Source organism: Hemiscyllium ocellatum, chromosome 34 (genome assembly GCF_020745735.1).
Source record: "Hemiscyllium ocellatum isolate sHemOce1 chromosome 34, sHemOce1.pat.X.cur, whole genome shotgun sequence".
In the NCBI taxonomy this organism is placed as follows: domain Eukaryota; kingdom Metazoa; phylum Chordata; class Chondrichthyes; order Orectolobiformes; family Hemiscylliidae; genus Hemiscyllium; species Hemiscyllium ocellatum.
Genome location: NC_083434.1, coordinates 32,142,045 through 32,169,850, shown reverse-complemented (window position 1 = coordinate 32,169,850; position 27,806 = coordinate 32,142,045). Strand labels below are relative to the sequence as shown.

At 40.8% G+C, this 27,806-nt stretch overlaps 1 protein-coding gene across 1 annotated transcript in view; it reads left to right on the top strand.

Annotated features, from left to right (window-relative positions):
• The first annotated feature begins 745 nt into the window (after positions 1–745).
• mylk4b (myosin light chain kinase family, member 4b) overlaps positions 746–27,806 on the top strand; it is a 62,081-nt gene continuing 35,020 nt past the window's right edge. The window contains exons 1-5 of the mRNA XM_060850097.1: positions 746–1,670; positions 14,287–14,383; positions 14,467–15,193; positions 22,243–22,538; positions 25,714–25,819. Of these exons, the coding sequence (XP_060706080.1) occupies positions 1,047–1,670; positions 14,287–14,383; positions 14,467–15,193; positions 22,243–22,538; positions 25,714–25,819 (1,850 nt within the window). The 5' untranslated portion in view covers positions 746–1,046. The remainder of the gene's footprint in view (positions 1,671–14,286; positions 14,384–14,466; positions 15,194–22,242; positions 22,539–25,713; positions 25,820–27,806) is intronic.

The following is a 27,806-nucleotide window of genomic DNA, read 5'->3' as shown; positions in this document are numbered from 1 at the left end:
GACATTGGCTGAAGAATAGTGCCCAGGATCTTCAGTTGAAATTTCTTGCTGTTCCATGAACAGTACCTTCGAACGGATTCTCCCCCCCCCCCCCCCCCCTCCGGAGATGGCAATCCCCACAGCAGAGCACCAGCTCAGCACCACACTGAAGACTCAGCTAAGGCAAGGTGTAAAATCCCCTAGAATTGAGGCTGGAACCTGATTTTTAAACCATTGAACAACTCTGCCTTTCGTTGCCAAGTACATGCCAAGAACTCTAACAATTGGTTTATTTCGAATTTTAAAATTGAGCACTTCTGTGTCTATGTATGCCTCGCTTTCAAAGTCATTCTAAATCCTGCCGAAATAACTCTTGTGTCTTCACCAGTCCCAAAACAATTGAATGCCCATATGGACCCACGTGAAGTCAAAATATTGCAGAGAAAACCGAACAATCTGATTTTTCAAAGGAGAATCACATTGTGCATCACTCTGCCATTGTACTGAGCAAAGGGACAGTGGAAATGGCTTTGCATTCTAAAGTATCTCAAATGTCAAGCAAGATGCGCATTGCCAAATGCCACCAAGTACCCAAATAGCCTCCTTCATTTCAGTGCTAACGTCACAGGATAAAGTGCATTTGGGGGTGGGGGGCTAATGGGAATTTCAATGTCAGTTTGCGGCTGCTAAATGCGGCCATTGTGTTGCGTCTAAAAAATACATCAAGGAACAAAGGAAGGCGAGTGAGCAGAAAGGATCGCGAGCGGTCACCCGTCAGGCTGTGGCCTCAGTTATATTTGTCTGGACGCCTGTTGGACTCATTTGCAGGCACTTGAATGCCAAAGAGTTTTGCTGTGTGGTTGGAAACATTTGCAGGCATTAAGGCACAGACAGACATTTCCAAGGCTGCACAGAAGAAACTCACAGGGAGTCTTCCAGGGGCAAAGGACTAACATAACCCTGAAGGATTTTTGTCGCTGCTGTAGGCTTGTGAAAACTGCCATCCTTTTGACCTGATTGGAAGGTGCTCTGCAAGTGAATTAGCTTCAGTTGTCACACGGGACGCGATGAACACGCCGCCGAGGAAGAACTCAAGCACCTTGGTGCACTCTTTGGCCAAAGTGTTTGACTCCAATGCCATGCAGAACCAGGGGCCCCCGGTCATCCCGGGATCCTCCACCAGGTTGTCCGAGAGCACTCGGGGTACCTCCGGGGATGCTCTCAGTCTGATGGACACGAAACTCGAGTCGTTAAGCCAAACGGTCGAGAAACTCCTCGGCTTCCAGGAGAAGGTGGTCCAGAAGTTGGACGGCATCACTCAAGACGTTGACAAAATTGGACGGAAGGTGGAAATGCTGACCGCCGGCAGAGAGGACGCAGGGCCAAGGGTCAGCGTCCCCCGTGAAGACGAGCAGAAAAGTGCAAGTGTTCCCGCCGACCTTTCTGATCTGTTGTCCAAGTTGAACCAGAGCTCCAGGGAACAGACCAAGAAGATAGACGGAATCGAGAGTGTGCTGGTCGGAGTGCAGCAAGTCATCAACTACCTCGGAGAGACCCTGAAAAATTCCAGAATCGCAGAGTTTATTCTCAAAGGCCAATTCGCATCAAGGGGGAGAGGCGGTGATCCGCAGCGAACCTTCAGAAAGGGAATCGCCTCCCAAAAGTTGGCATTAAGAAGGAAAAGAGAGAAGGTAACTTTGTACACACTTCCGGCAATATTAACCTCACCGTCCAACAACTTATCTCCAATTCTACTGTTTGCGCTCCAAAAAGCTCATACTTATTGTAAAGCAGGCCTCAATGCCTGACATGTTAGGTGCTTGGGGTTTTTTAAACATCCCTTACTGGAGGGTTAGAGGTGCTATGTCTTTAAGTGGGATTTTGGCCACAAGGTTTTGGTACAAAGTTAAAAATCACACAACAGCAGGTTAAAGTCCGACAGGTTTAATTGGAAGCACACTAGCTTTCGGAGCACTGAACCACCTGATAAAGGAGCAGCACTCCGACAGCTAGTGCTTCCAATCAAACCCGTTGGACTATAACCTGGTGTTGTGTGATTTTTAACTTTGTACACCCCAGTCCAACACCGGCGTCTCCAAATTACGATTTTAGTACTAATTGCTGGTTTCACAATTCCAACTTGTCTGAAGCGAGGCACTGAAGTAAGACAGCGACAAATTTGCTCTCAAAAGCTGATCAAAATTAATGTTTGTGGAGCAAATGGCAATGGAGTGTTTAAGGATGACACGGGGCAACGGGATACAGCCTGGCTCCTACTTCAAGAGAAAGGCCATGTGGGCTCTTCGATGTAGCCTTGGAGTTACTGATGAAGGCGGTCCAGGTTGAGGCTTTGAGGGATGCCCAGTACTGGTTTTGAGGTGAAAGAGTCCACTTCATCCTCCTAAATGCTCCCATCCCTCTCCTTGCTGCCCTGTATCTCCGTCTACGGTGAGAATCATCTATGGACTAGCTCATTGAGTACATTAAATTCAGAAGCATTAAAACATTTGCCTTTTTCAATGTGCACGATCATTATTTGATTTATGAATTTGGAGCAATGGTCCCTAAATTGGTCCCATATCAAAATCACCAAAAAAAACTGCAGATGCTGAAAACCTGAAACAAAAACAGCAATTACTGGAGAAATTCAGCAGGTCTGGCAGCATATGTGGACAGAAAGCAGAGTTAACATTTGGTCACTGGACTTGAAACCACTTGCGAAATTTCCCCAGCTGTTCTTATTCCAAAGTCACCCATGTTGCTTGTTTCCATTGCTGCCAATAGCTATAAATAGAGAGATTTAAACTTTTGAAACTTACTGCTCAAAGAAGTGTTGGGTTTGTGACTTTTATTGTGCTTTATTGGTCTGTATTTTGAATAATTTTCGACTTGTGAGTTGTTTTTAGTTGTCAGCTGCATGTTTCACTTGTAGCAAACCAAGTTGTTACCATGGGAACTCTTCCAACTATGTTTATCTTCATTTCAAAACACCAGGGGCAGAAAACACCAAGTGTGTGTGGGGACGGGAGGTATGGGAACAAAGGCCTAGGTATTTAGATCGGAGATGAAGAATGGGAAAATGTTTGGGAGGAGCTCTCTTCTGCCACTTCCAGAAGAACACGAAATCCAACTGAAGATTGTCCACCAAACATGCCACACCTCACAGACTGCACCAAATAATGATTGCTGAGATCTATAGTAATGTCACACACACACACCATGGTAGCAGGGGGTCAGCTGCTCAACCACACAGCTTCCTCTTTGTCTTTCCAGTTTGGTAACCCCACCCCATCCGCCGCCCCCCCCCCCACCGTGTGTCTCAATCCCGGCTCCATCTCGGCTGGCGGTGTCAGAAGACGAGTGAGGACCCCCATGGGAGGCCGGACCCATCAGTGGAGATGAGGGACCCGTGTAGCGTGACCGTCCCCCAGCTCGGGGCTGGCACGGGCATGGGAGCGATGCTGACCATAGCTGCAGATAAGGAGCACATCGCCAGGAGCCCGGGGGGAAGATGTCACACAGCGGCGGAGCAGGGAGGATAGAGTCTATGGAGAGGGAAAGGTGAACTTTTGAAGCTGTTTCAGTTTTCAGTAACGTCAATTCAATGTTAATTTATTCAGTATTTTACTATTTATTCTGTAGCTGAAAATGTGTTGTTGGTTAAAGCACAGCAGGTCAGGCAGCATCCAAGGAACAGGAAATTTGACGTTTCGGGCCAGAGCCCTTCATCAGAAATGAGGAGAGTGTGCCAGGCTATTCTGTAGTCCAAGATTGTGCCAGAATGTGGTTACATTATCCATTTTTCCCTGCTCCTAGGTACAGGTGACAATATATGAAATAAATAAACTCCAGACCTGTTTTGTGTCCAGCTGTCATAAGCAACAATCGACACAAGGTACAAATACCATCTTCCACATGTTTATTTTAGCTCTTAGCTCATTGACCATGGAATTCCCATCAGAGAGATTGTCAACTGAAATCAGTTAGGTCATCTGGACGGTCTTCTGAACTGATCAGACTCTTTTCAATGTGGAAACATTACCCATCGTTGCTAAATATTTTCGACATCCATCACCATTGATAACTCTGTTTTTGCCTGTCTTAAGGCCTTGGGGTAGCCCTTGAACTGTCAGCTGTTGGAGCACTTTGCTTCTGTGAATTTGCTTGACTCTTCTTAGATTCATGCTGTGAAACTCATTTTGATGATAGCAGGGTCCTTGATAACTTCTTAATCAACTGATTCCTAACGCCATCACTAAGGGTCTTTGTGCTCACTGCTGGTGAAATTTAATCTACAGCAGTGGGAGGCTGTGCCAAGTATCCAGCCTAATATGTTTCACAGGGTTTGCTGGTGTCTGATCAAAGAGTGGGGGCAGGGATGGAGAGAGGTGCGGAAGATTTGACATCTTTGCCTCCTGTGCTCTCAGAAGTTTCTCTCCTGACCAGATCATTCCATTCTTACATATGTTCTCCCTATTGTCATGTCCACTCTAGCTCCCCCAATATTCTGCCTATTCCCTGCCACCCACACACACACCCCACCCCCAATCTTATTTGGGCCTGCTTGCCTGGCTTCAGCAAGGTTCCAGACTTACCTTGAAAACTTGGAATAATGAGAGTTGATTGATTTCATTCACACATACTAAATTCTTACAGGAAACCACAGTAGAAAAGCTGTTTCCCCTGACTGGGTGGTATAGAACTAGGAAACTGAGTCTCAGAATAAGGAACAGGTCATTTAGGACTGAGATGAGGAGGCACTGAGTGGGTGGTGAATCTCTAGAATTGTCTGCCCAGAAGCTGTGGAGGCTTAGTCACTGAGTATGTCCGACACTGATATTAATAGATTTCTACATATTAAAAACATCAAAAGATAAATAGATAGTGGATGTAGGTTTGCTCCCTGAACTGGAAAGTTGGCTTTTAGACGTTTCGTCACCATACTAAGTAACATCGTCAGTGAGCCTCTGAATGAAATACTTGAGTTGGTAATGTCATTTCCTGTGGTGACACCAAGGAAACTCAAACATATAAGTAGAAAGCGGGCTACACCACCAGTGCTTTATCCAGAGGCAAACCTACATCAGCGAGCAAACCTACATCCAGAACCTCAACCTGAGCTACAAACCTTCTCATAACTCACTATAAATAGATAGTTAAAAATCACACAACACCAGGTTATAGTCCAACAGGTTTAATTGGAAGCACACTAGCTTTCGGAGCGACGCTCCTTCATCAGGTGAGGAGCGTTGCTCCGAAAGCTAGTGTGCTTCCAATTAAACCTGTTGGACTATAACCTGGTGTTGTGTGATCTTTAACTTTGTACACCCCAGTCCAACACCAGCATCTCCAAATTATAAATAGATATTACAGCTAAATGGTTTTAAAGTAGAAGAGATTGCTGAAAGGGCTGAATGGCTGACTCCTGCTCCTGCTTCTTATGTTCCTATATTTGTATATTCTCCCTAGTTTAACTTAGGGTCATTCATGGATGTATTATTTAAACTGCAGTAGCAGTTTTTGCTGTAGTATTTGTACAATGCCTATATTATAACAACAGACCAACATTATTGTCTTTTTTTAATTGATGTTACATTACAAGAACAGATCATGAAAGAGCAAGCTGCCGCTCCCTTGCCAAGTCTCCCATCTTGGGTAAGAGCCAGCTTTGGAACTTTGCACCTGTGCATCCTGATCTCTTGCATTAGTTCCCCTAAGTGTATGTGTTCATTGTCAAATGTGAGATATTGACTGTTGCATTTGACAAGAACAGAAGAGTGTGAACCCAGCCCAGCAGAACTGAATTGTGGATTTCTTGGTCTCTCTATTTTACAGCATTCTCACAAAGTGAGTCTCCTTGTTGCCATCATAGAATTCTCAATGGACATTAGAAGGAAGCCTTCTGTAGCATTCGCAGGATAAAAGCCTTTGTGAATATATCACGTGGTGGTATAAAAATAATCCACAGAATAACAAAGCAACAAACATTAACTTTGCAGCACATATTTAATTTAAAAGCATTCTACAGAAGCTCAGTAACATTTGGTTTAATCCACAGTCAACAGACCAAAAATGCTATATTAAAATTAATCTTTCCTTTTACAGGGGCACTTTGTTCCCTCTAACCATCTTTGGCCCAATTTACAGAGGCACTCTTACCCTTCCTGAATTCACAAGAACACTACTTGTCTCTCACCATCTCCCACCAACTTAACAGGAAACTACCTGTTCAACCGCTTCCTGTTGATAGTCTCTCAATCAGTCTCCTCAAAAAATGTGAGCCTTTGTGTTCTTACTACAATTCTTGCCCCTTAATTCCTGCTTTGTTCCTCATTTCAAGTTAGTTATTTTCACCTACTCCTTTTCCTCACTCATTCCTTTCCCTTTCAGCCCCCTCTTCCAGTTTCTACATGCATTGTTCACCTCTTACTCAGTTACCAATACCTACAAACAGCCTTCACCCCATTTCATCTCTTGCTCTCAGCTTATATTGGCATGTTTTATCTCTTCTGCCATTCCTTCCTTATATACTTGCAACTTTCACTCTGCCTCTTCCTCTCAAGTTTCCACTGCTGTGCTCCTTCCCTACTATTCCATGTGCTGATCCCATCACTGTTGCTCTGGAGTTGAATTGCAGATGCAGGGACGACTGCTCACAATAGTTCATGATCTGGGAAAGGAAAACAGTGTAGCCACTTCTGATTACTGCCCAGTACAGCAAGATGATTGCCAAAAAGAGTATGATCACCACTTGATCAAAGTGCTGAGATGTCAACTCTCACCTAAATGTATCCCAGTCTTGATCAATGACTGCTGAAGGACGAAAATTGCTAAGAGAGAAAATAAAAAACAAAATTTTGTTTTATTGTTTTGCAACAAATTTGCTCCAAATCTATTATTGAGGAGATTAATTCAATGGAAACTTCTGAAAACAAACTCTAGTCAAAGAGCTTTAAATATTCCATTTCTTTTACATCCGATGAAAGAAAGTGAACATTTGTTTTTAATTAAAGGAGTATTGCTTCATTAACATTAGGTGGTTAAATGAAAGAGATGGCTTTGAACCAGAAACCAACTCCAGTCTATTCCTTCTTAGTGTATTAACTAATGATTAGAGAGAATCTATGAATTGCTTAAAACTGCATCTAATGTGAAAATGACTCAAAGTTCTGCCAGAAGGTTTGAGCGTACATATTGAATTACCGATGGAGTATTGTGAACTTTATTATTTTTAGCAATGACCATCTGTTCCATTCACTACTTGTTATGTCGTTCTCTGTCAGCATTGATTGACCTTTTCCCGTTTAATGAATCATTAAAAACTGTGTTGTGGACAGACTGTGCCATGAAAGAGATGATGCTGACCTTACACTCAAAGATTGACCAATGTTGGATCCAATAACAAAATTTTCCCAGCTCCTAAATGACTTGGACTTTGGTGAGAAAGTTGGGAATATTGGATGAGATCAGCAGCAATAAGATTCAAAATCAAAAGTCCCCCTCTTCAAACGTGTTGAATAGTGAGACAAGAATTGCACTCATGAATAGCAAGAGGCTTACATGCATGCGTGCATTAACTTTAGTATCATTATCACTTAATCTGACCTCTTTGATGGGCTGTTGCCCATTCTCACACCCAATGGATAGAAATTAGATGTTGACAAGTCCCAACGTGAAAGTCAGAGCAATTATCTGGCTATTCCAGCTCGTCACTTGTTCGTGCGGCCCTACATCTTGGGGACACCTGGCAACAATTACTCCATGTGCAGTACAGATGGGTGCAGGCAGAGACAGAAGGAGTGTGAAGTAAAAAAGAGAAGATGGTGGCACTTACCCTGGAACTGTGGCAAAGGTCCTGTTGATCTTCTTTCTGCATTGCTGTGCATTCCTTTGAATCAGGTATCAACCTCGGAGCAGGCTTGTAGGATCCAATGGTGTGATCTCCTCGACCTAATTGAAGAAGACCACCTAATGGAAGATGTACCATCCCATCCACCATGACTTCCAAGAATCTGTTGGCAAAGCAGGGTGCCAATTTCTTTCTGTCTGCCATGGCTTGGGTATTTCACACAAACTGTGCAGGACAGCTTTGGACTGATTGTGCTTGACCTTATGCACAACGGCATTTTAAATGTGGCACCAGTCCTGGGATTCCCAATAAGTCCCAGCAGTGGTGGGTATTTAAAACTCTTGTGAGAGGGGAAATGAACTGAGTGGGGGCCAGAGAGGCTGGGATAGGTAACGTTTCTTGAGTTCCTGAAAAATGCATAAAATCTCGCTAAGGCTCATGAAGAGGAACCCTTCATGAAATTCACCAAAATTGTAATACAATTCAGTCCTAAATTTCAGTAAGAACTTTTAGAATGAATGTAGATGGTTAAACTGCTAAGGGATAGTTCTGACTTTGATATCATTACTTGTTAGTTAATTATAGGATGATCAATATTTTAGAGGTGCTTCCTTCTTCATCTCCAGATTGTGTCAATGAAGGGCGTAGATACCCAGATTATGACTGGCAGTTTATACTGCAGTTGGAATACTTATCCAGTGCAGCTGTAAGTGCCAACTCTATAAACCACTAAATATTGTTCGGAACCACAAGTAATTACATAACCTGGGGCAGATCCATTGTTTTCTCACTACAGTGTAATGATGTGCAGAACAAGAACAGTCTATTTAGGCAATTATAGTTTGTCCCTGTTGTATTTAAACTTACCAAACCTTAATTAATTTGATTCTATGACCATATCTGTAGCTCATTTAAACAGTTATCATCTTTTGAATAAAGATATTACCTAATATCTATTTTAGCATCCGTGGTTTTATTCTACTGAACTTATAGTTATGTAGTAGATTCATTGTATGAATACTATTTAATACATTGTATAATTTAATAGTAAGTCAGCTCATAATTTTGTTCTATCATGACTGCAGAGCTCTAATTTATCTTTTTTTTCCCTTTTATCTTGCACGTGGGTGGGGGGGGGGGGTGGAATCATTCTTGTTATAATGCTTGGAGTGATTGTAACAAGTCCAGCCAAGTGGACCTTGTAGAATATGAGTTCCCTGATTGGGGCTATTAATCTGGCAGTTACAAATAGGAGTGTGAGACAACCTGACACTCTGAGAGCTGGCTGTGAGTAAGCTGGATCAGTGTCAGGGACCTTCCATATTTAAATAAAGGGTGTGTTGGTAATGGGATACTGACCTCTGTGATGTTAATTTAGTGGTGACGCAAGTAAAGCATGCTCCTGAAGAAATTTGCTCACGTCAGTCCTCTTTGAGTTGGGTAAGCATTTCTAGCATCATGCCATTATTTGGGAAGCTTGACTCGTTTGGTCCTACCTTTGAAGACTGGACCCCACATGTAGAAAGAACGTGTTATTTTTCCAAGCAAATGACATTGGGGCAGGCGAAAAGCAATGAGTAATTCTTCTGACAGTTTGTGGACCCACAGCTTTCTCGGTTACTACGAGCCTAACTTTCCCTGAGCGCCAGATATGAAAACCTTTTAAGAGTTGACTAATTGATGAATATTATGACCCCAAGCCTCCTCTCATTCTGAGATACTATCATTTTTACTCGGCAGTTCAAGAACCAGGGGAATATGTCTCAGGATTTTTGACTAGGTTAAAGTCACTGGCTGAGGCATGTGATTTTGTTTCAACTATAAGTGAGATGCGGAGAGACCAGTTGGTATGTGGGATTAATGATGTAACCATGCACAAGCACCTAAAACCCACCTGGACTTCAAACAGGCACTACAACTAACTTTATCATTGGAAAATGTGTCAAGTGGAGCATATGAATTGCAGTGTCCGATGGAAGTGGGCACCCTCACCAGTCCGACTGATCTTCACGAACACCACCTGAGTGAAGGCAGTTGCATAACCTCGCTCAGGACATATCCTGAACAGAGAGACTCTTGTTCAGCCCATAGCAAACCCCTAAATAATGCCATGCCTTGGCCAAACAGTTAAAACTTTCTTCAGAATCCCAGGCAGGCAAGTCATTGTAGTTGCTGCTGGTATGCAGGCATGAGACAGCTAAAACGACTACTTAGATCTAAATTGAGTAAGAGAATTAATAGGTCAGTATCCAGGAAATTGCACACCCTGGAAAGCCTACCTACATTTGGGTTGGGACAGTTAAATTGCTTAGCAATATCCAAATCAGAACCAATCAAAATAAAACATCTGGTTAAATGGTCACCTGGTTCCAATGGAGGTCGATACCAGTGCAACCATTTTAGTGATCGCAGAATCAGTCCTGAACAAAATTTGCTCTGAATTCCAGTCTTTAAGTTTGCACAATATCTTGGCTAGACTGAGAACATTTACTGGGGAACAATCAGTATGACCAGTGCTACCTGTTCCATAAACTGGACTAGTTTCATGATCCCTTCACTTTCCACAGGTGGGTATATGCCTTAGAAGGGACCCCGATTGACCTATTTGTGCTACAGAGTAAGGATACAACTTTGATTCCAGTCTCTCGAGAGAAGTAGATTGATTCAAAATGTTTTGATTCCAAAATGGCTGGCTGATAATTAAATATCAATAAGTTTTTCAGGAACGTCTAGGGACTATCAAAGGAGCCAAGCCCATGTTACATGTTGACCAGAAAGTAATTCCATGATTCTGCAAGGCCCGCCCAGTGCCATTTGGCTTTCAGGCAAAAGTCGAGGCTGAAATCAGGAGACTGGAAAGCAAAAGAATTGTGAAACCAATCCCGTTTATGGAACAGGCAGCACCGGTCATACTGATTGCGAAGCCTGACTGGTCAGTTTGCCTTTGTGGATATTTTAAACAAACGGTTAACTGCTTTTCGCAGTTGGGTATATACCCAATGCCTTGAATAGAGGATTTATGTGTAAAGCTAGTTGTGGGGCTATCCTTCACGAAGCTGGACATGAGCCGTATGTACTTGTAATTGCACTTCAATGAGGATTCTCATCTGTATACTACAATTAATACTCATAAGAGTTTGCAACAATACTGCCATTTGAGTATTGTCAGCCTGTGCAATTTTTCAGCTGACGATGGAGAACGTTTTGCAAGGTCTATCCCTGGTTGCCATTTATCTAGATGATGAAATACTAACAGGGAAGACCAATAAGGCGCACTTAGAGAAATTAGTCATAGGCCTTAGACGTTTTAAACAGGTGGGCTTCCGCCTTAGAAGGGACCCCAGGTGACCTACTTGGGCTACAGAATCGACAAGACCGGGAAGATAAAGTGAGAGGTAATCAAATGTGCCCCTGTTCCCATGTCTGTACTAGAGCTTTGGTCTTGAGCTGGTGAATTATTACAGAAAGTTCAAAAGTAACCTAGCATCCATCCAGGCACTTTTGCATTGACTTCTGAAAGGAGAGTCAGCCTTGAAAATGGTCACGCAGGCAAGCCATAGTTTTTAGGGAAGTGATAAAACAGCCAACACCAAACCACCCTGGTATCCATTCGATTATAGGACCATCCCTCATGCATTTATAGGGATAGCTCCAGCAGAATTGTTGATGGAGAGAAGACTCTGCTCCAGGTTAAATCTGATCTTCCCTGTGCTGGCAGGGGGAGACGATTAAATGGCACGAGGAATGTCAGTGCAAGTCACAAGACTCTGCTAAGGGAGAGAGACCATTTACTTGAGGGGGCAAAGTTTGGTGCAGGAACCACGGAGGTGACCTTGCATGGGTTTGAAGCATTGCCAACGTGCGGTCAGGTCCAGAGACGTTTAAAGTTCGCGTAGTTGAGACAGTACTGAGCAAGCACGTGGACCATATGAAAGTGGTGAACTCACAAACCAGGCAGTTGCAAACCATGTTCGGCTCCTCAGAACAGTCGGAAAGGATGACGGAACCCGAGGGTTCTCCCTCTCCATCAAGCGCTGAGGATACCTCAGAATATGAGATGGACATGGCGGATGTCACCGCCTCAATGCCTTTGCCACTTGAAGAAGAGAATAAATTTCTTCCGAAACTCTCAGGGTACAAGAGATGAACAGATGTGTATTACGCGCCATCTGTAACAGAGGCAGAGTAGGACGAACCTGACCCGTGTTAAAAGCCTCCACGAGGGGCTATAAAAACATATGAACTGGCCTATGTCTTTGGACTCAGAGGAGAGAAATGTAATGATTGTAATGAACTAATCCAGGTTAACAGCCCCAATCACGGAGCTCTGGCTGACAGATAAAAACAGGCGGGTCAGACATCCTGTTCACTCTGAGAGCTGGCTCTGAGGGAGCTGAATCAGCATCAAGGACTTTCCACGTATAAAGAAAAGGTGACTTGGATACAGGCTACCAGCCTCTGTGGAGTTACTTCACTGCTCTGTGTATATATATTCTTGTGATCGAAGGGAGTACCCAGCTTGAATAACTTCTAGAAGCAGATGGAAAATTATGAGTGGATTTGTTTGCATGCACAATAACACTTAACTGAAGTTTCTTGGTCTTTTTTTGCTGAGCTTGGCAATTTTACTCCAGTCTAAAATCCCTGTTGTAAATGGTACTCAGTGTTAAAGCAGCAAAAATCCACCTGAATGGCACTGAGCCATATTTCCTGGCCCCCAGTGTCAGTCTGCTCCTGCAGCACCTACCCTAGTACCAAGGTGTGGTCTGTATCACAATTGACAGTTTAGCTTTGATCATCTAACTTCCATTTGCACATTCCTAGTTAATAATTGATGGTTGGAACTACCTGTAATTACAACAAAAACTTGTCTTTACCTGCCTTCAGAAACTTTTGCAATCCTGTTGTTGACCCAACTCTGAGAGTTTTTACGTCTAGCCAAATCCTTTAACCTTTAAAATCCCCCAAGATATTGTCTCTAGTGCCTTCTGTCCTCTTTTCTATTATAACAATATTTTCTCAACAATCTAAAGCCCTGCATATTAAATTCATTCCCATTTCTTGGCATAAACCTTCTTTAGTTAGTGTGAAATCAAATTTTCCTTACATAAACTTTCAATTATCCACATATTTTTCAAGCATTCTATATCTGTTGCTTCTAGCAGTCAGTGAAAAGACTTAATCCCCATCTTTAATTTAACCTTGCCTTTTTAGCCACAAGAGACACTTAGTCATTATAATTATTATATTTAATTTCTGCTATATTATGTTCCCCAGCAGTGTTCTCCAAATCCTGTTTTTCCTCTCAATTTATATAATTTAAAACATTCTGAATTCATTCCTCAGTGACGGCACCAGAAATGACTGACACTACTTTATTAGGACAAGGGCAACAGTGCCTGGGAACATATTGCAAATTCCAACTGTTTGCCTCCAGTACACACTATTATGATTTGGAATTGTATTACTGTTCCTTCATTGTCACTGGGTCAAAATCCTGGAAATCCCTAACGGTATCATGAGTCTACCTACACTTCAAGGGCTGCAGTAGTTCAGAAAGCAGCTCATGATCATCCTCTCCGGGGTAATAAGGCATGGGCAATAAATACTGGCCTAACCAGCAATGCCCATATCACATGATGAATGAAAAACAGACATTCACGCTCGGGTTGGGAAGAGAACGCAATATAAGTATGTTCACCATTACTTGTTGCTAAATACATTTTCCTACATTTAATAATTGATGTATGAAAGTGAAAAACATAGGCTGATATGTTAATAGATGCTTTGCTGTGCTTAATTTAGATGGATATTGTTAGGTAAAAGGAATTGTTACTGTCTATATAATCTGCATTGCTTTGTGCTGAATTTTATTGCCAAAAATTGGCTGCAGTGTATCGCAACACCTGTCACCTTGATGAATACAAAATTCAGGCAAAATAGCTGACTAAGAACTTTAGGAGCCTGGAGCAACCTTGTGATGATGTCATGGTGCTGCACATTACTGAGCATAAATAAGACAACATGGATGGAATTAGAATGGACCATGACACTATCCCACACAAAACTACACTGTGCTACACTAGAACTTTACAACATCTTAAGAGCACACGATCATGAACACACAAAGGAAGATCAGTCCTTACCTAGCTAATTATAAGATCAGAATGTGGCATATCTCTGATTATCATGTGTTAAGTACTTACATGTAATAAATAGTGTTACTTTGAAGCCTGATCAAAGTTCTTGACTTTACCTTCTTATTATCTAGTCAGTCTTGAACCCAAACTCAGTCGTGGCATCAAACCCCATTCTTTCTTCTGCTTCAGGTTTTAGAGATTTAACTTACTTGCCAAAGATCAAAATGGATTACCATGTGAGAAAATTTAGGAATCTTGCAATTCTAAGGTCTACTGTAAAGTGTACATGAAATTTAATTACCTCCTCCTGTTGTGCAGGTGAAAGATCAGCAGTCTGGTGATGTGAAAGGAAAGCAACATTTAAATATTGAAGAAATTAAATCCCAACAGAAGAAAAAGCCTCCAGATTCAACAGGTATGCAAAAAAAAGTCTTGTTAGTGCAGTACAGTGCACACGCAAAGAATATTCGGTTTAATTTCTCTGTCTTGTTTTCCTAGCAATATTTGATCAGGAGGATGGAGATATTTTCCGTGATCAAAAGATCGACAAGTTAAATAAAGAAAATGCGAACAACACAAGTCTCTTTGAGGATCCGAACAATATCAGAAGCCAGGCAAAACACAAAAATGTTGCAAAACTAAAAGGAAAGCCATTTGAGAAAGACATAGGTGTCTTTGAGCCTCAATCTACCAGCTCGGCAGAAGGTACCTCCTCAGTTATAGCTCCAGAGATTACTGAAGCTATTTTAGACAGTTATGGTGGTAATGAAAATAAGGAAGACACAGCAGTAAAGGAACAATGTGACATTAAGCCTTGGAAGAGTTTTAGCCGTGCAGAAACCCAAACAGGGATCAACAGACAAAATGATGAAAGGACAGAGAAGAACAATGTTATGTATGACAAAATTGTAGACAATAGGTCCCTGGAAAATGTGCGAACAAAGGAGGATAATGGAAATATTAATAAAGAATTAATGAGTGAATCAGAGTCAGAAGGAAGAAAGGAGAATGTAATAAATGAAGAAAATGAAGAAACAGAAAACGAGTGCATAAAAGATGATGGAAGCAATGAAGAGGTCAAGGGCACCAGTCTTGAAAACACAAACTCAGAGTTTACCATTGCTGAGAGATCCAAAGTGAAGGACAGAGTGTCACAGGTAGATGAACTACCTGAGGATCAGGAAATTGTTTGTCATGGCAGAAATTGCACAGTCTTGCTAAACAGGTAAGAGGCTTTCTTATATCCAGTTATCTATTAGCATGTATATTTTAAAAAATGATATTTCCAGTGAATAATTTGAAAGAATTGTAAAATCTCACAACCAGACCAATATCATTAGTGGAGCAAGATACTCTGAAAGGGACGTTTTACTTTCATGTTGAGATATTTCTCCATAAATTTTTCCTTAACTGGAAAGAAACATTCCATATTTTTAAGATGAGAAAGTAAAGACCTGGTTCCTCAAACCAGGAATAAAGCCATTTCCAAAAGGAGACCATGGTATAGAAACATAGAATATAGGAGCAGCAATAGGCCATTCGACTCCTTGAGCCTATTCTGCCCATTCAATATAATCATGGTTGATCATTAAGCTTAAAACCCTAATCCCAACTTCCCCCACTTATCCCTTGATCCTTTTCACCACAAAAGCTGTATCTATCACCTTCTTCAAAACATATAATGTTTTGGCTTCAACCAATAGTGAATTCCACAGGCTCACCACTTCCTGGGTGAAGAAATGTCTCCTTATGTCAATCTTAAAGGTTTATCCCCTATCCTTAAACTGTGATCCATGGATTCTGGTATCCGCCACCATTGGGAACATCCTTCCTACATCTAACCTGTCCTGTTAGAATTCTATAGGTTTCTATGAGATCCCCCATCATTCTTCTGAACTCCAGGTAACATAATCCGAATCAAGTCATCTCTCCTCATTTGATCTGCCATCCCAGAAATGAATTGGTAAATCCAAGCCTTCTCTGCACTCCCTATATAGCAAGATCATCCTTCCTTAGATAAGGAAACTGCACACAACATTACAGATGCGGAATCACCAATGCCCTGTATAATTGCAGTAAAACGTCTTTGTTCCTGTATTTAGATCCTCTCACTATGAGGACCAGCATGCAGTTTGCCTTCTTTGCTGCCTGCTGTACCTACATGTTTTAGAGTGACTGAAGCACAAGGACACTTAGGTCTTGTTGTACATTTTCCTCTTTCAATTTCCAGCTATTCAAATAATAATCTCTAAGTTTCAGATAGCTCTCAGACTCTTATCTAATTGGAAAGAAGTACTTCTCATATACAGAATGTTTTGCTTCATTCTGGAAACAGGTTAACAAAATCTAATTGTTTTCAACTGATGGCTCAATGAGGGTAAAATAATTAAGATAGCTGATCACCACTGATGTTATCTTCATACATTGATGATTGTTCAGATGTAACTAACACTAAGTTTTATTAAGCATAATGTATCTCTACTGAGAGAATTTGAGAACAAGTCATTGTGGGCTCTATTTAGAAGAAAGGAATTAAATGCTTTTTACTTTTTTTCTAGGAAAATAACTTTTTGACCCTCAACCAGATAGGGAAATAAATTTGTACCCTTATATATCACAGAGAGACAAGTTAATAGGTAACACTGAATATAGAGTAATTACTACATCCTCTGACTCATCTATTTAGAGAATAGGTTTAAATAGTGAGCTACAACACAATAAAAAAACTAAGAAGAAAATTCAACTAATTTGTAGTTTTCTTTTTAAAGTTTCTGTGAACAGTGTTCAATGTTGCACAAAGGCTATACTTAAATAAATGACTTTAAGTTCAGGATCATTTTTCAAAATCCCTTTACAACTTCAAGGACAAAACAGTCCTTTCAAAACTGTCTCTTGATAATAACTATTTTCTTGCTTGGAGGCAAATAGCTGAAGAAAATGCAGCCTTTCTGATAATTTGATGTACATTATAAAATGTGTCTGAAACTCAGGGCACAGATTTCCCTTTTTCAAGCTTGGGTGCAAATGTGATCAGTGGTAACTAATGCATCACCTTCTCTCCCAAGAAAACTCAAACTATTGTGCGCCATTCAGCTCATGAGAAGCTGATGGTTTTCATGGGTGTGCATCTGAGCCTTATTGAAGTGCTTGAGGAAATTCTGGGTCACAAAGGCCTCTAGTCAAGGTGCATTACACAGGGGATCTGGCAGTCAGGAGGTGAATCTTTCCTCTATCCTCAGATCACAGGATGGTTGTTACAGGGGGTGTGTTGAGGGAGTGAAGGGTTGTAAGGCTTGGATTGCCCAGAAATTGAGGCATTTGGAAGCTTTCCTGATAAGCAGGTTGGTGTGATTCCCCAGGCAGGAAGTAGTCTCACTTGTCACCCGCTTGAGTAGGTAATCAGGGAGGTGACAAGTCGAGGCCCTTAAGTGACCATTAATTGACCTCTTAGGGACCTTACTTGGTAGTGGGTTAAGATCAACTAGGCGAAAGTGAGGACTGCAGATGCTGGAGTACCAGAGTTGAAAAATGTGGTGCTGGAAAAACACAGCAGGCCAGGCAGCATCCGAGGAGCAGGAGAATTGATGTTTCAAGCATAAGCCCTTTTTCAGGAATGAGGCTGGTGTACCAAGCGGGCTGAGATAAAAGGTAGGGGGGAGGGAATTTGGGGGAGGGGTATTGGGAATATGATAAGTGGAAGGAGGGTGAGGGTGGTAGGCCAGAGAGGGGGTGGGGGCGGAGAGGTCGGGAAGAAGATTGCAGGTCAAGAGGGCGGTGCTGAATCCGAGGGTTGGGACTGAGATAAGGTTGGGGTAGGGGAAATGAGGAAGCTGGAGAAATCTATATTCAAATCTACATTGGTAGTGGGTCAAGAAGTGCGCCCCCTGATCCTTCTCTCACAGATGACTGCTAGAAGAGGGTGAGTATTTCTCTGACACACTCAATTATTTTCCCTTGTCAGGGAAAGGAAAATCACACCTAAGGTTCAGAGTTTTCAAGTGAAACATTTCATTTGCTGCCTGTTTAATATGATGTGCTAAAAGAAATCACCTCTTAGATCTTGTATATTGTATTCTTGTTTCAGTCTTGCGATCCAAGGAGAGCACAGACACATTATAATATTGTTGAAATATTTTATGCAAATCTGCTACAATACCATTTATTTTCACTGCACATCAAAATTGTTTCACTGACAGGTTTAGCCTTTGGTAATTTTCCATTCATGCACGGTTGCAGAAGAGGAAGCAGCCTTAGTAATAGCTGTTCCTGGCATGCTCCATTAATTACTAAACTGGGTATCAATCATAAATTAACTCTAGTCATTGTAGACACAGATGCATATGATTAGTTCTACACAGCTACCTCTTTAGTGAAAATGATGTATCTTGAATGCATCATGAATTCTAGCCTCAGGATTCTTTGAGGGGTACAATGCTTCCATCAGAGATTGTTATTGAGGCATTGCATATTCAAAAAATATTTCTGAAATGTCTTCTTTATTGCAAGTACTATTTTTCCTTAGGAAGATAAGAAATATATTATCTGAAATGATTTTCAAAATTATTTAGAGAAGCTTCATTAGTTTCCTATTTCATTGTGAGCTTTTGTTAGCTGCTGCTTATTGGTTGAGTGTTTTCAAATGTCCTAAACAGTAGCTTCGAGAATCATAGAATATCTATAGTGGGGAAAGAAGCCACTTGGCCCATCAAATCCACACCTACCCTCTGAAGAGCATCCCATCCAAACAACATCTCCTTATCCTATCCCCATAACCCAAGAGACACCCTGACTAACTTGCACATACCTGGACACTACAGGATAATTTAGCATGGCCAAAGCACCTGACCTGCACATCTTTGGATTTTTAAAACTTTTAAAATCTTTTTAAACTGCTTTCATTTTTTATAAAATTATGTTTTCTTGAGTGTGGTTATCACTGCAAGTCCAACATGTATTGCCCATAAATAATTGACCCTAAGACGGTGAGATAGCTTTGTTAACTGATTCAGCCCTTATAGAATGCAGTTAGGTAGGGAGTACCATGATTTTGATATCGTGATAAAGGAGGAACAGTGATACAAGTCCATGTCAGGATAATGTGCGACTTGATGATACTGTTCTTTGTTTTTCTATTTCTATTCTCCTGTTTTGTCAGCTCATAATTCCTTTCAAAATGCATCATATTACATTTCTTTATTAAGTTTCACTCTGCAGGTTTCTATTCATGTCACCAGTTTTGGCCTCCTGAGGACTGTTACTCTCTACCTCACTATCTACTGATCTTCTGTTTTGTGTAACCTCTAAGTTTTAAAATGATAGCCTATCTACCCAAGCCCGCATTATTATTATACAGGAAAAAGTCTGGTGGTTCCCACACTAGGCCTTAGCCATGTGCTGTATCTTCACAATAAGACTTCCATCATGTTCCCCAATCATATCTATCCTTTCTTTAACTATTCTTTTATTATATCTATGTTTATAAAAGACTTTAGTTTCCATTTTATGTTACTTCTCATCTACTTTCACACATGTGTGAGATTCCTTTTATTGTTTCATTTCAATCTTTGCACTTTAATTATCTAGAGAGCTCTAGTTTTGGACATTGTTGCTTTCTCCTTTGAGGGAATGTTTCCAGTCTATGCCTAAATGATCTCTCTATGATGGATTTCTATTAATCACTCCTTGTTTCCAGTGTATCTCGGCCAGATCCCTTTTCAACTCTGAAATAAACCTCTTTGCAGTTGAGTATGTTTACTTTTGATTGTTCCTTGCCCTTTTCTATTATTACTTTAAACCTAATAATATTGTGATCATTCTTTCCAAAATGTTCCTTCACTTAAGCTACTCCTGCTTGCACTACTTCATTCTCCAGGATTAATCCCACAATGCATCTGTTCCTCTTGGGTTATAAACATTGTTTAAGAAAGTTCATGTGTCTATTTCAGGAATTCTTTCTCCATATTGCCCTTTATACTGTTATTTGCTGGTCTATGTTAGAATATCTGAGTTTCCTCTTATCATGACTCTGTTGTTCTTGTATCTTGTTGAAATTCATCTGCAAAATATGCTTTATTATCTCCTTCTTACTGCAGTATTTGGTCACACGTTTCCTGAGTTCTGCTTAAATGGAGTCTGTCTCTGATTCTCAAGCACATCATGGCCTTACCTGGGCTGCAGCAATATATTTGATCAGTATTGCCATAGCCGTTCCTTATGGTTCTTCTTTGTTTCTTCTGAATACATTGCCAGAAATAGTAAATTTCCCTTTGTTTGTGCCAGATCTTTGTCATTGCCTGGGGATTGGTTAGGAGAAAGTGAGGACTGCAGATGCTGGAGACCAGAGTTGATAAGTGTGGTGCTGGAAAAGCGCAGCAGGTCAGGCAACATCCGAGGAGCAGGAGAATCGACGTTTCGGGCATAAGCCCTTCTTCAGGAATGGGGATTGGTTAGCTCAGTTGGCTGAACAGCTGGTTTGTAATGCAGTTCAATTCCTGCACCAGTTGAGTTACCATGAAGGATTCTCCTTCTCATCGTCTTACCCTCACCTGAGATGTTTGACTCTCAGGTTAAATCATCACCAGTTTCATTCGAGAGAGCTGCACTATGGTCTGGTAAGACTATGGTGACCTTAGTTTTTATATAAGGTAATAAGTCACTCCTTCATCATTTTTACTATGCTCTTACATTTGCACAATTATACTCCAAACCACATGAGTCGCCTTTCTGTTGCGTCCCTGTCTGACCCTATCTCTGAATCACTCTTTGTTATAATAGTTTGCCTCTCCCAGTAATCGCTGAAGCTTCATCCAATTTCTCTTTCCCCTGTCATTCAGATTAAACATTGATCCACAGCACAACTAGCCTCTGCACAAGGACGTTGGTCCTAGCCCCTTGGAGTGTGACCTATCCATCTGGTACAGGGTCCCTCCTGTGCCACAGGAATCTGAAGCACTCCCTCCTGCACCATTTCTTCCTTCATGAATTCACTTGTGTTACCTTACTCTGCCTAACCTCACTAGCCAGTGCCACTGGGAGTTGTGCAGTCTTCAAAAAAAGTGGTAAAAATGTTGAGCTGAAACAGCTGAAGTTCCCTCACTGGGGCCTGAAGTGGCTTACAGTAGGTAGTGCATCCCAGGAGACATATTCGCCCTTGGTGACCAATTAACTCGCCACTGACGTCACTGCAGTGACCCATTAAGATGACTGGCCACGTCAAAGACCCGCTGGCCCAAATGAAAGGATCAGTAGCTAAGCAGCCATTGTAGCACAACCACCAGTGGTGGCCAATGCTGAGGTTGCAGCTGTGAGAGAAGAATATCTCAATGGTCAAGAGGTTATCAAAGAGGGAGAAGAGATGTTCAGGTCAAACAGCTTTTGCTGGACAGTCTTCCCATATGACAGCATGCAAGCTGCTGAGTATGGGTAATAATGCCTGTGGAAGTGGGATGAGACTCCTAGCTAGACATTTAAATGGCTCAAATGGGCTCCAAGTGGACAGCTAACCTTCAACTTGCCCACAGCTGGCAGAAATGTATGGTGATGACAAAATGTGGGGGATGTCCCCTGATACCACCCCACACCATTTGTTCTGCTCTCATATCTCCCAGCATATTGCCAATGAGTAACAATATGTCCGTATATGACAGGAAAACCATTTATAAATTAATAAACACTGAATAATGGAATAATCACATGTAAATATTTCATGATTATGATTTCTTGACAAATGATTTGAATTACTTAGGTGACTTTTTGGATAGGTTTCTCATTTTAGCTCCTTGAACTTCAAAGTTTTAATGTCTTAAGTAAGGTTTTAAACAATGTTTTATTTACACATTTCACAACATCAAAAGTAAATTAATTCTTTAACCGCTCTAATTATTGATGTCTTTGAGACAAGGAGAAACTTTGGAAAGATGAGAGAGAGGAGAAAATAAGAGACAGAGACAGGGTGGTGACTGAGAGAAACAAAGAAATATTGAGAGATGAAGTGTCTTTCTTCATCTTAATGTGTGTTATTTTGAAACCATAAATGAATTGAACTTTGAAAATAAACAAAATTGCAAGTGAACACTTTGTCTTATTTAGTTAAAAAATGCAAATATTCTAACCACTAAGTATCAGCTGAGTCTCTCTTGGTAGTTCTCTTAACTTTGAAGTTATCGTCTGTGGGTTCAAGTCTCACTCTAGAATTTGAGACCAAATATTAGGATTTACATAGTGTGCCTTTGCTTTTGAAAAAAAAAACCTTTATAACTTTGTTACTTTTGAAAGATATGAAGATAGCGAAAGAGAAGCTGAAGCTTTATTAGCAGCTGCAGCAGAATCTGAGGAAGGAACATCCCAGGAGACTGAGCCACATGCAGTCAAAGATCTGAGTCCCATCAATAAAAGAAGAGGGACTGGGGAAAGTTCACTGAATGATGACAACAAGAAAAGCAGAGTGGAGGAAAAAGGCTGCAGCCAGGAAGACACAACTGAACCAGCCTCATGTCTGAGCAGTGCAACATCCACTGCTAGCCAGAAGGAAATTAACCAAGCAACCAAGGAGTGTCCACACATTGTGATTGGCAAGTAGATACCAGCTTACATCTTGTTGTTCTAAGATTTTAATAAGATCAAATATGTATCAGACCCAATGCCAAATACTGGAATGTAAATCAGTTATCAAAGCCTGACCTGACATTAAACTGATGGACAACAAGACCAGCTTCTATCAGGAGACTTTCTGCTCTTCAGTCCAAAGTCAAGTTTGGTTCTAACTCTGGTTTCAGTCTGTATTTACACTAGATTGCAGCTAAATGGATAGGCCCAATATTCCTCCCCTGCGCATATGCATTTCCCAGATTCACAGGAGAAGGAAATCAGTGCGGTTTTATGTTATGTATAAGCAGCTACTTTTCTGAGCATCTTACAGCATTCACAGAACAAGGCTAGCACTAGTGTAAAGCAGTTGCAGACTTACATTGACGCAAAACTTATGGAGTGCAAATTGAATATGAAAATCAAATTGATGCAAAGTCAAAAAAACAGCCATTACCACTTCTAGGTAGTTGCACTTTGCTCCTCACAGATGCTGATTGACTTATTTCCAGCATCTTCAGTTTTTGCTTCAGATTTTTACCTTTTGTTGTATTATCACCTTTATATTAATTAAGCTCTGAATAGTTTCTAAAATATTAAGTATTGGGTTACAAACTACTGTAAGCAAACACTTGATCTTAGGGAGCTACTTCTGGATGAGGTAGAGTGAAACAGTAAACTGTTCCTCATAAAGCTGTTGATAATTTCACTACATCTAGGACATAACACAGGTAGGAAATTTTCACATTTTTAATTCATTCACCTTCAGTTCCCTAAATATTTCTTTTGAGTTATTTAGCCATTTCATCCCTTTCTCCTGCTCACTTCAACTTAGTTGTTCTGTTAACTCTGATCTTGTTCTTCTCTTCTTACGCAGACCCCTCAGCCTGACCTTGTTGAGTTCCTCTGTCCCCAGAATCACATTTCACTTCCGTCTTCCACCATTCCTACTGTTTGTATTTAGCTGTCTTGACCAACTACTTAAAAGAAATGAATTAGAGCTATCTCAGTTCATTGCTAATTATCAAGTTGGAAATAGTCTGATCTATAATTTTCATTGGAATATTGGACAGAGTAAGGCAAAAAATGCTTGAAGTTAAAATGAGACCTTTGACTGAATCCATAAAAGAATCCAGTTATACAGCAGTGAAACAAATCAAGTTAATTGTTAGGTGTTGCGATTAAGGAATACCCTGCCATCAGTGATGATTTTAACCCCAGCTACCCAGCAGTAACCAATATTTAGGAGCATGTTTAAATTGTTCAGCACCTTATTTAATTAATTAGATCATGATTGATGTTAACTTCCAATGACTGTACCTACTTTTCATTCCTTCCCATTATGTTCTTTTACAGTAAAAATCTGCCCATCTTCATTTTGTAAAGCTCAGTTGACCATAACCTTTCTTAGAACGGTAATTCTAGATATCCACCATTAGTACAAAAATGTGCTTTTGTGTTTCTCTCCCAAACAGCTTCATTATAACTGTATGATTGTGATATCTTGTTCTTGGATGTTTGATCCAAGATAATTCTCTATTGAATCTCTTCAGTATTTTACATACATCAGTATTTTACATACATCCGTAAATTTTTTAAGCTCTGGGCAATATAAGCAGAATCTATGAAACCTGGCCTCATAACTTAGCCCTTCAAGCCTTGGTATTAATTTGGAGAATCTGTGCTATACCACCAAGATGAGTAAACCCTTCTTGACCTCCATGCCTGAAATTGAACTCAAAATCCTCGGTGGGGTCTGACCAAGGATGGCTAACACTAACTCACAAGTTCCTTCCTTTTCTATTCCATCCCATTTGAGATAAAGGCCAAAAAAACCATTAAACTATCTCATGTGCTCTTCGCACCTGCCCACTAACTTTCAGTGATTTGGTAAACTCTCAAACAATGTCCATCCTAAATCCAAACATCCCTCCAATTTTCATGCACTGTCAATTATGTTAAGAATGCCCTTTCAAGAACCTTGTCAAAGGGATCCTGGATAAACATCTCTAGTTATGCCTAAAACCTTATCAGTGACCTTCTCAAAAAAAGGAAAACAAATTAGTCGGACTGGAATTACCTTTGACAAACCCATCTTGATTTTTTCTGAATAGCTTAATTTTATTCAAATTCAGAATCATTCATTTCTTAATGATCATAACAATAATAATCATGGTATTTTATTCAAGCAACAAATTTGCAACCTAAAGACTAAATTGTGATGTGACTTGAATCAAACACTCAAATAAATTAAGCATTCAGGTTAAAAATGTGAAACCATGTAACATCACATATTCCAGTAGCTTCCCAAAAGTTGACACGAAAATGATAGACATGTAGTTTCCTGGTTTCTACCTTTCTTATTAAATAATGAAATGACATAATGAGTGGGCTCTGCTGCAATTTTAACTTGAAACCTGATTGGGAAGTTATCATGGTTTCTCAGCTAACTGAAGATATCACAAAAAGAATCCAGAGCCAGAGATGGCACCAGCAGGTAAGCTTTTTACTTTTCCATTTCCTGAGTGTGACCAGGAGGAACAGGAACACTCCTCACGGAGGACTGACCAAGAAAGTTTAGGTCTTCCATCAGCCACTGTCTCCATTTCCTTCCACAAACCCTTCAAACCCTTGCCTGAGATTTATCTCATTGAAGGTGATGATACATTTGGTGCTGATTGGAAGCCACTCGCCATTCTGAATGTCCTGGTCATCCACTTGCCAGCTGATGATTCCTAACAGAGTATTGAAGAACAAGACTCGGGTTGTTGAGGTAAAGGGTTTTGGCACACACCATGTTCTCTGTCCACTTGATCTCAAATTCTGGTTAAAATCAGGGCTGATGGTTGATGTGGAATTGATGCAGAAGCTACCATTCTTGTTCCTGTAGCATTAGCTTTACGAGGTGGTTGACTTATGGATAGTTCAGTTGTTATTTACCATGGGCACATTTTATTCAGTATGTATTATATGTTTTGACATTTTCATCCCTGTAATTCCAACTAGTCTTTGCTTTCAATCTTTGGCTGGTACTCCATTAATGAGCAGTCAATGTCAATCTTCTAGTGTCCTATGAATTTCTTTTCCTTTATACAGCTGCACAGGCCCCAACATATTTTATTGTATTTATGCTCTTATATATTTTTGTCTTTTCTGGTCTAGATGATGGCCCTGCTCCACCTGCTCCATTTGAACATCGAATTGTCTCAGCCAACATGGCCCACGTCAGCAATTACTATACAATCTACAAATCTGAAGTCCTTGGAGGGTCAGTTCTGTTTGGTGCCCTTCTGTAAATGATTCATGGTTAAAGATACACTTTAACTCACTCTTCTCCATACTGAGCAGTTCAAGGTCACAGAAATACAGGCAATTTAAAAAAAAACAACCTGTCTGCTTCTGTTTTAACCAAGGAGAGCTTCTCAAGTAACTTGCTCTGGAGGAGTGGGTCCATCACTGTGATATCTAACTGAGACTCTGCTCCTGATATTTTGGTAATCAGTTGAGCTAATTGCTGACTGGCCAGATTACCCAGGGCTCAGGAAATCTGGCAGCTGGAGAGGGCAGAGTGGATGCCTTTCCAGCACTGCTTGTGGGCCAGGAGGAGCAGAAGTGTTCACCCCCAAGCGTGCCAAAGAAACCTTCTTCTAGTTTATCCAGAACAGCCCTTCTCCAAAACAATCATTTCGACCGGTCCTTCCTTCCTCCAAATTGCTGGTCTGATTCCTCCCTGGCATCTACCAACAGTTCCCACTTGTTGGGGACTCACAACAAAGGTCAGGGTTGGAACCTTCAACCACAGGCTTTCCTGGTTAACAGCCCGTCAGCTTCCCAATCTGACCAGCTCCATGATGTACTTCATATTACATCATCTGGACAGGTTGAAAACTCTCTGAACAAAGATGCCATCCTCACAACTAAAGTGAGTTCTGTGTTGTTCTTCATTTTGGGGAGATTGCCTTTTGAATGGGTAAAATCTTTACAGTTAATGTAAGTACAGTTGGATTATAAGAATTCATGTGATCATCATGTAGATGATGAATTAATGAAATTAATTTTTAAAAAATCTGATAGGTCAACGATCAAAGTACATTGGACGGCAGGCAAATGTGCCTCCGAAATCCCCTAAATACCAGGAAAAATTGAATCATGGGCACATGTAATGGTAGAAAGGCATCCCCTTATGTGGGTAGCACACATTTTGGGAGGAAGTGTTGCTCTAATCAGTGACTGTCTCTCTCCTGCCTCTCCAATTGTGGATTCCCTCTCTCCCACCCTTACTGCTCTGCAAGAGACAGGATCTTTGTTTGGAGGGGCAGCAAGAGTAGGCGGGCAGGAATCTCTGGCTGGTCCTGAAGCATGAAGGAGACATTAACGAGTTTGAAGCCAATATCTGAAGCACTGTCATTAAACCTGCGTGAATGAGGGGAGGGGATTAGAAAGCAGTGTGATGGCTCATGTTTCTGCCAATTACAGGGAGAAGGTAGGAGAATTATGGAGTTGACGGATACACCTGTAATGCCTCCTTATTGCTCTTTTACACTCCAGTGAATGCATTATTTGGTTTGTCAACTTCTTTAATGAATAAGCGTGGGTGAGCTTGAAGATTATGCCCTGAATTTGAAGGACTTGGCTATAATCACATTACATTTACTTTCTTCATCCAAAATCGAATTTATGTCAACAACAAACCTATTTCTTAATGTGCCCTACAGTCTCAGACAAGACTGCCAAATTTATGTTACAATCTGGCTAGGGACCAGAAATCTTTTTTTAAAATCAGACATGAGATCTTACTGAGAGGATGAACAAACAAGAAATAAAATTTACAAAATAATGTAAGAATGTTAGTACAAAGTAGAATACATATGTAAATTATGTTATTAAAAAGAACAATTTTTTCAACACCCAGAATTAACTAGTAATAACTATGGACAATAGGCTTTTGATCGAACATACTGCAGTGCATATCAAATACCAAATATGATCAAGATAGATCCCACAGATTTCTCAGAGACTCCTCCCAGATGTTACTGTCATGGCATGTCATTGAATCTCATTAAAACTCACAAGGAATTACAAGTGTTCACTGTTGCTGATTTAACCTCATTATGTAAGTGACTGCTTTTTTTATTCTTTCATGGGATATGGGTACCACTGGCTTGGCTAGCATTTATTGCCCATGTCCTGGTTACACTTGAGAAGGTGGTGTTGAGCTGCCTCATTGAATTGCTGCAGTCCATTTGTTTTGTGGG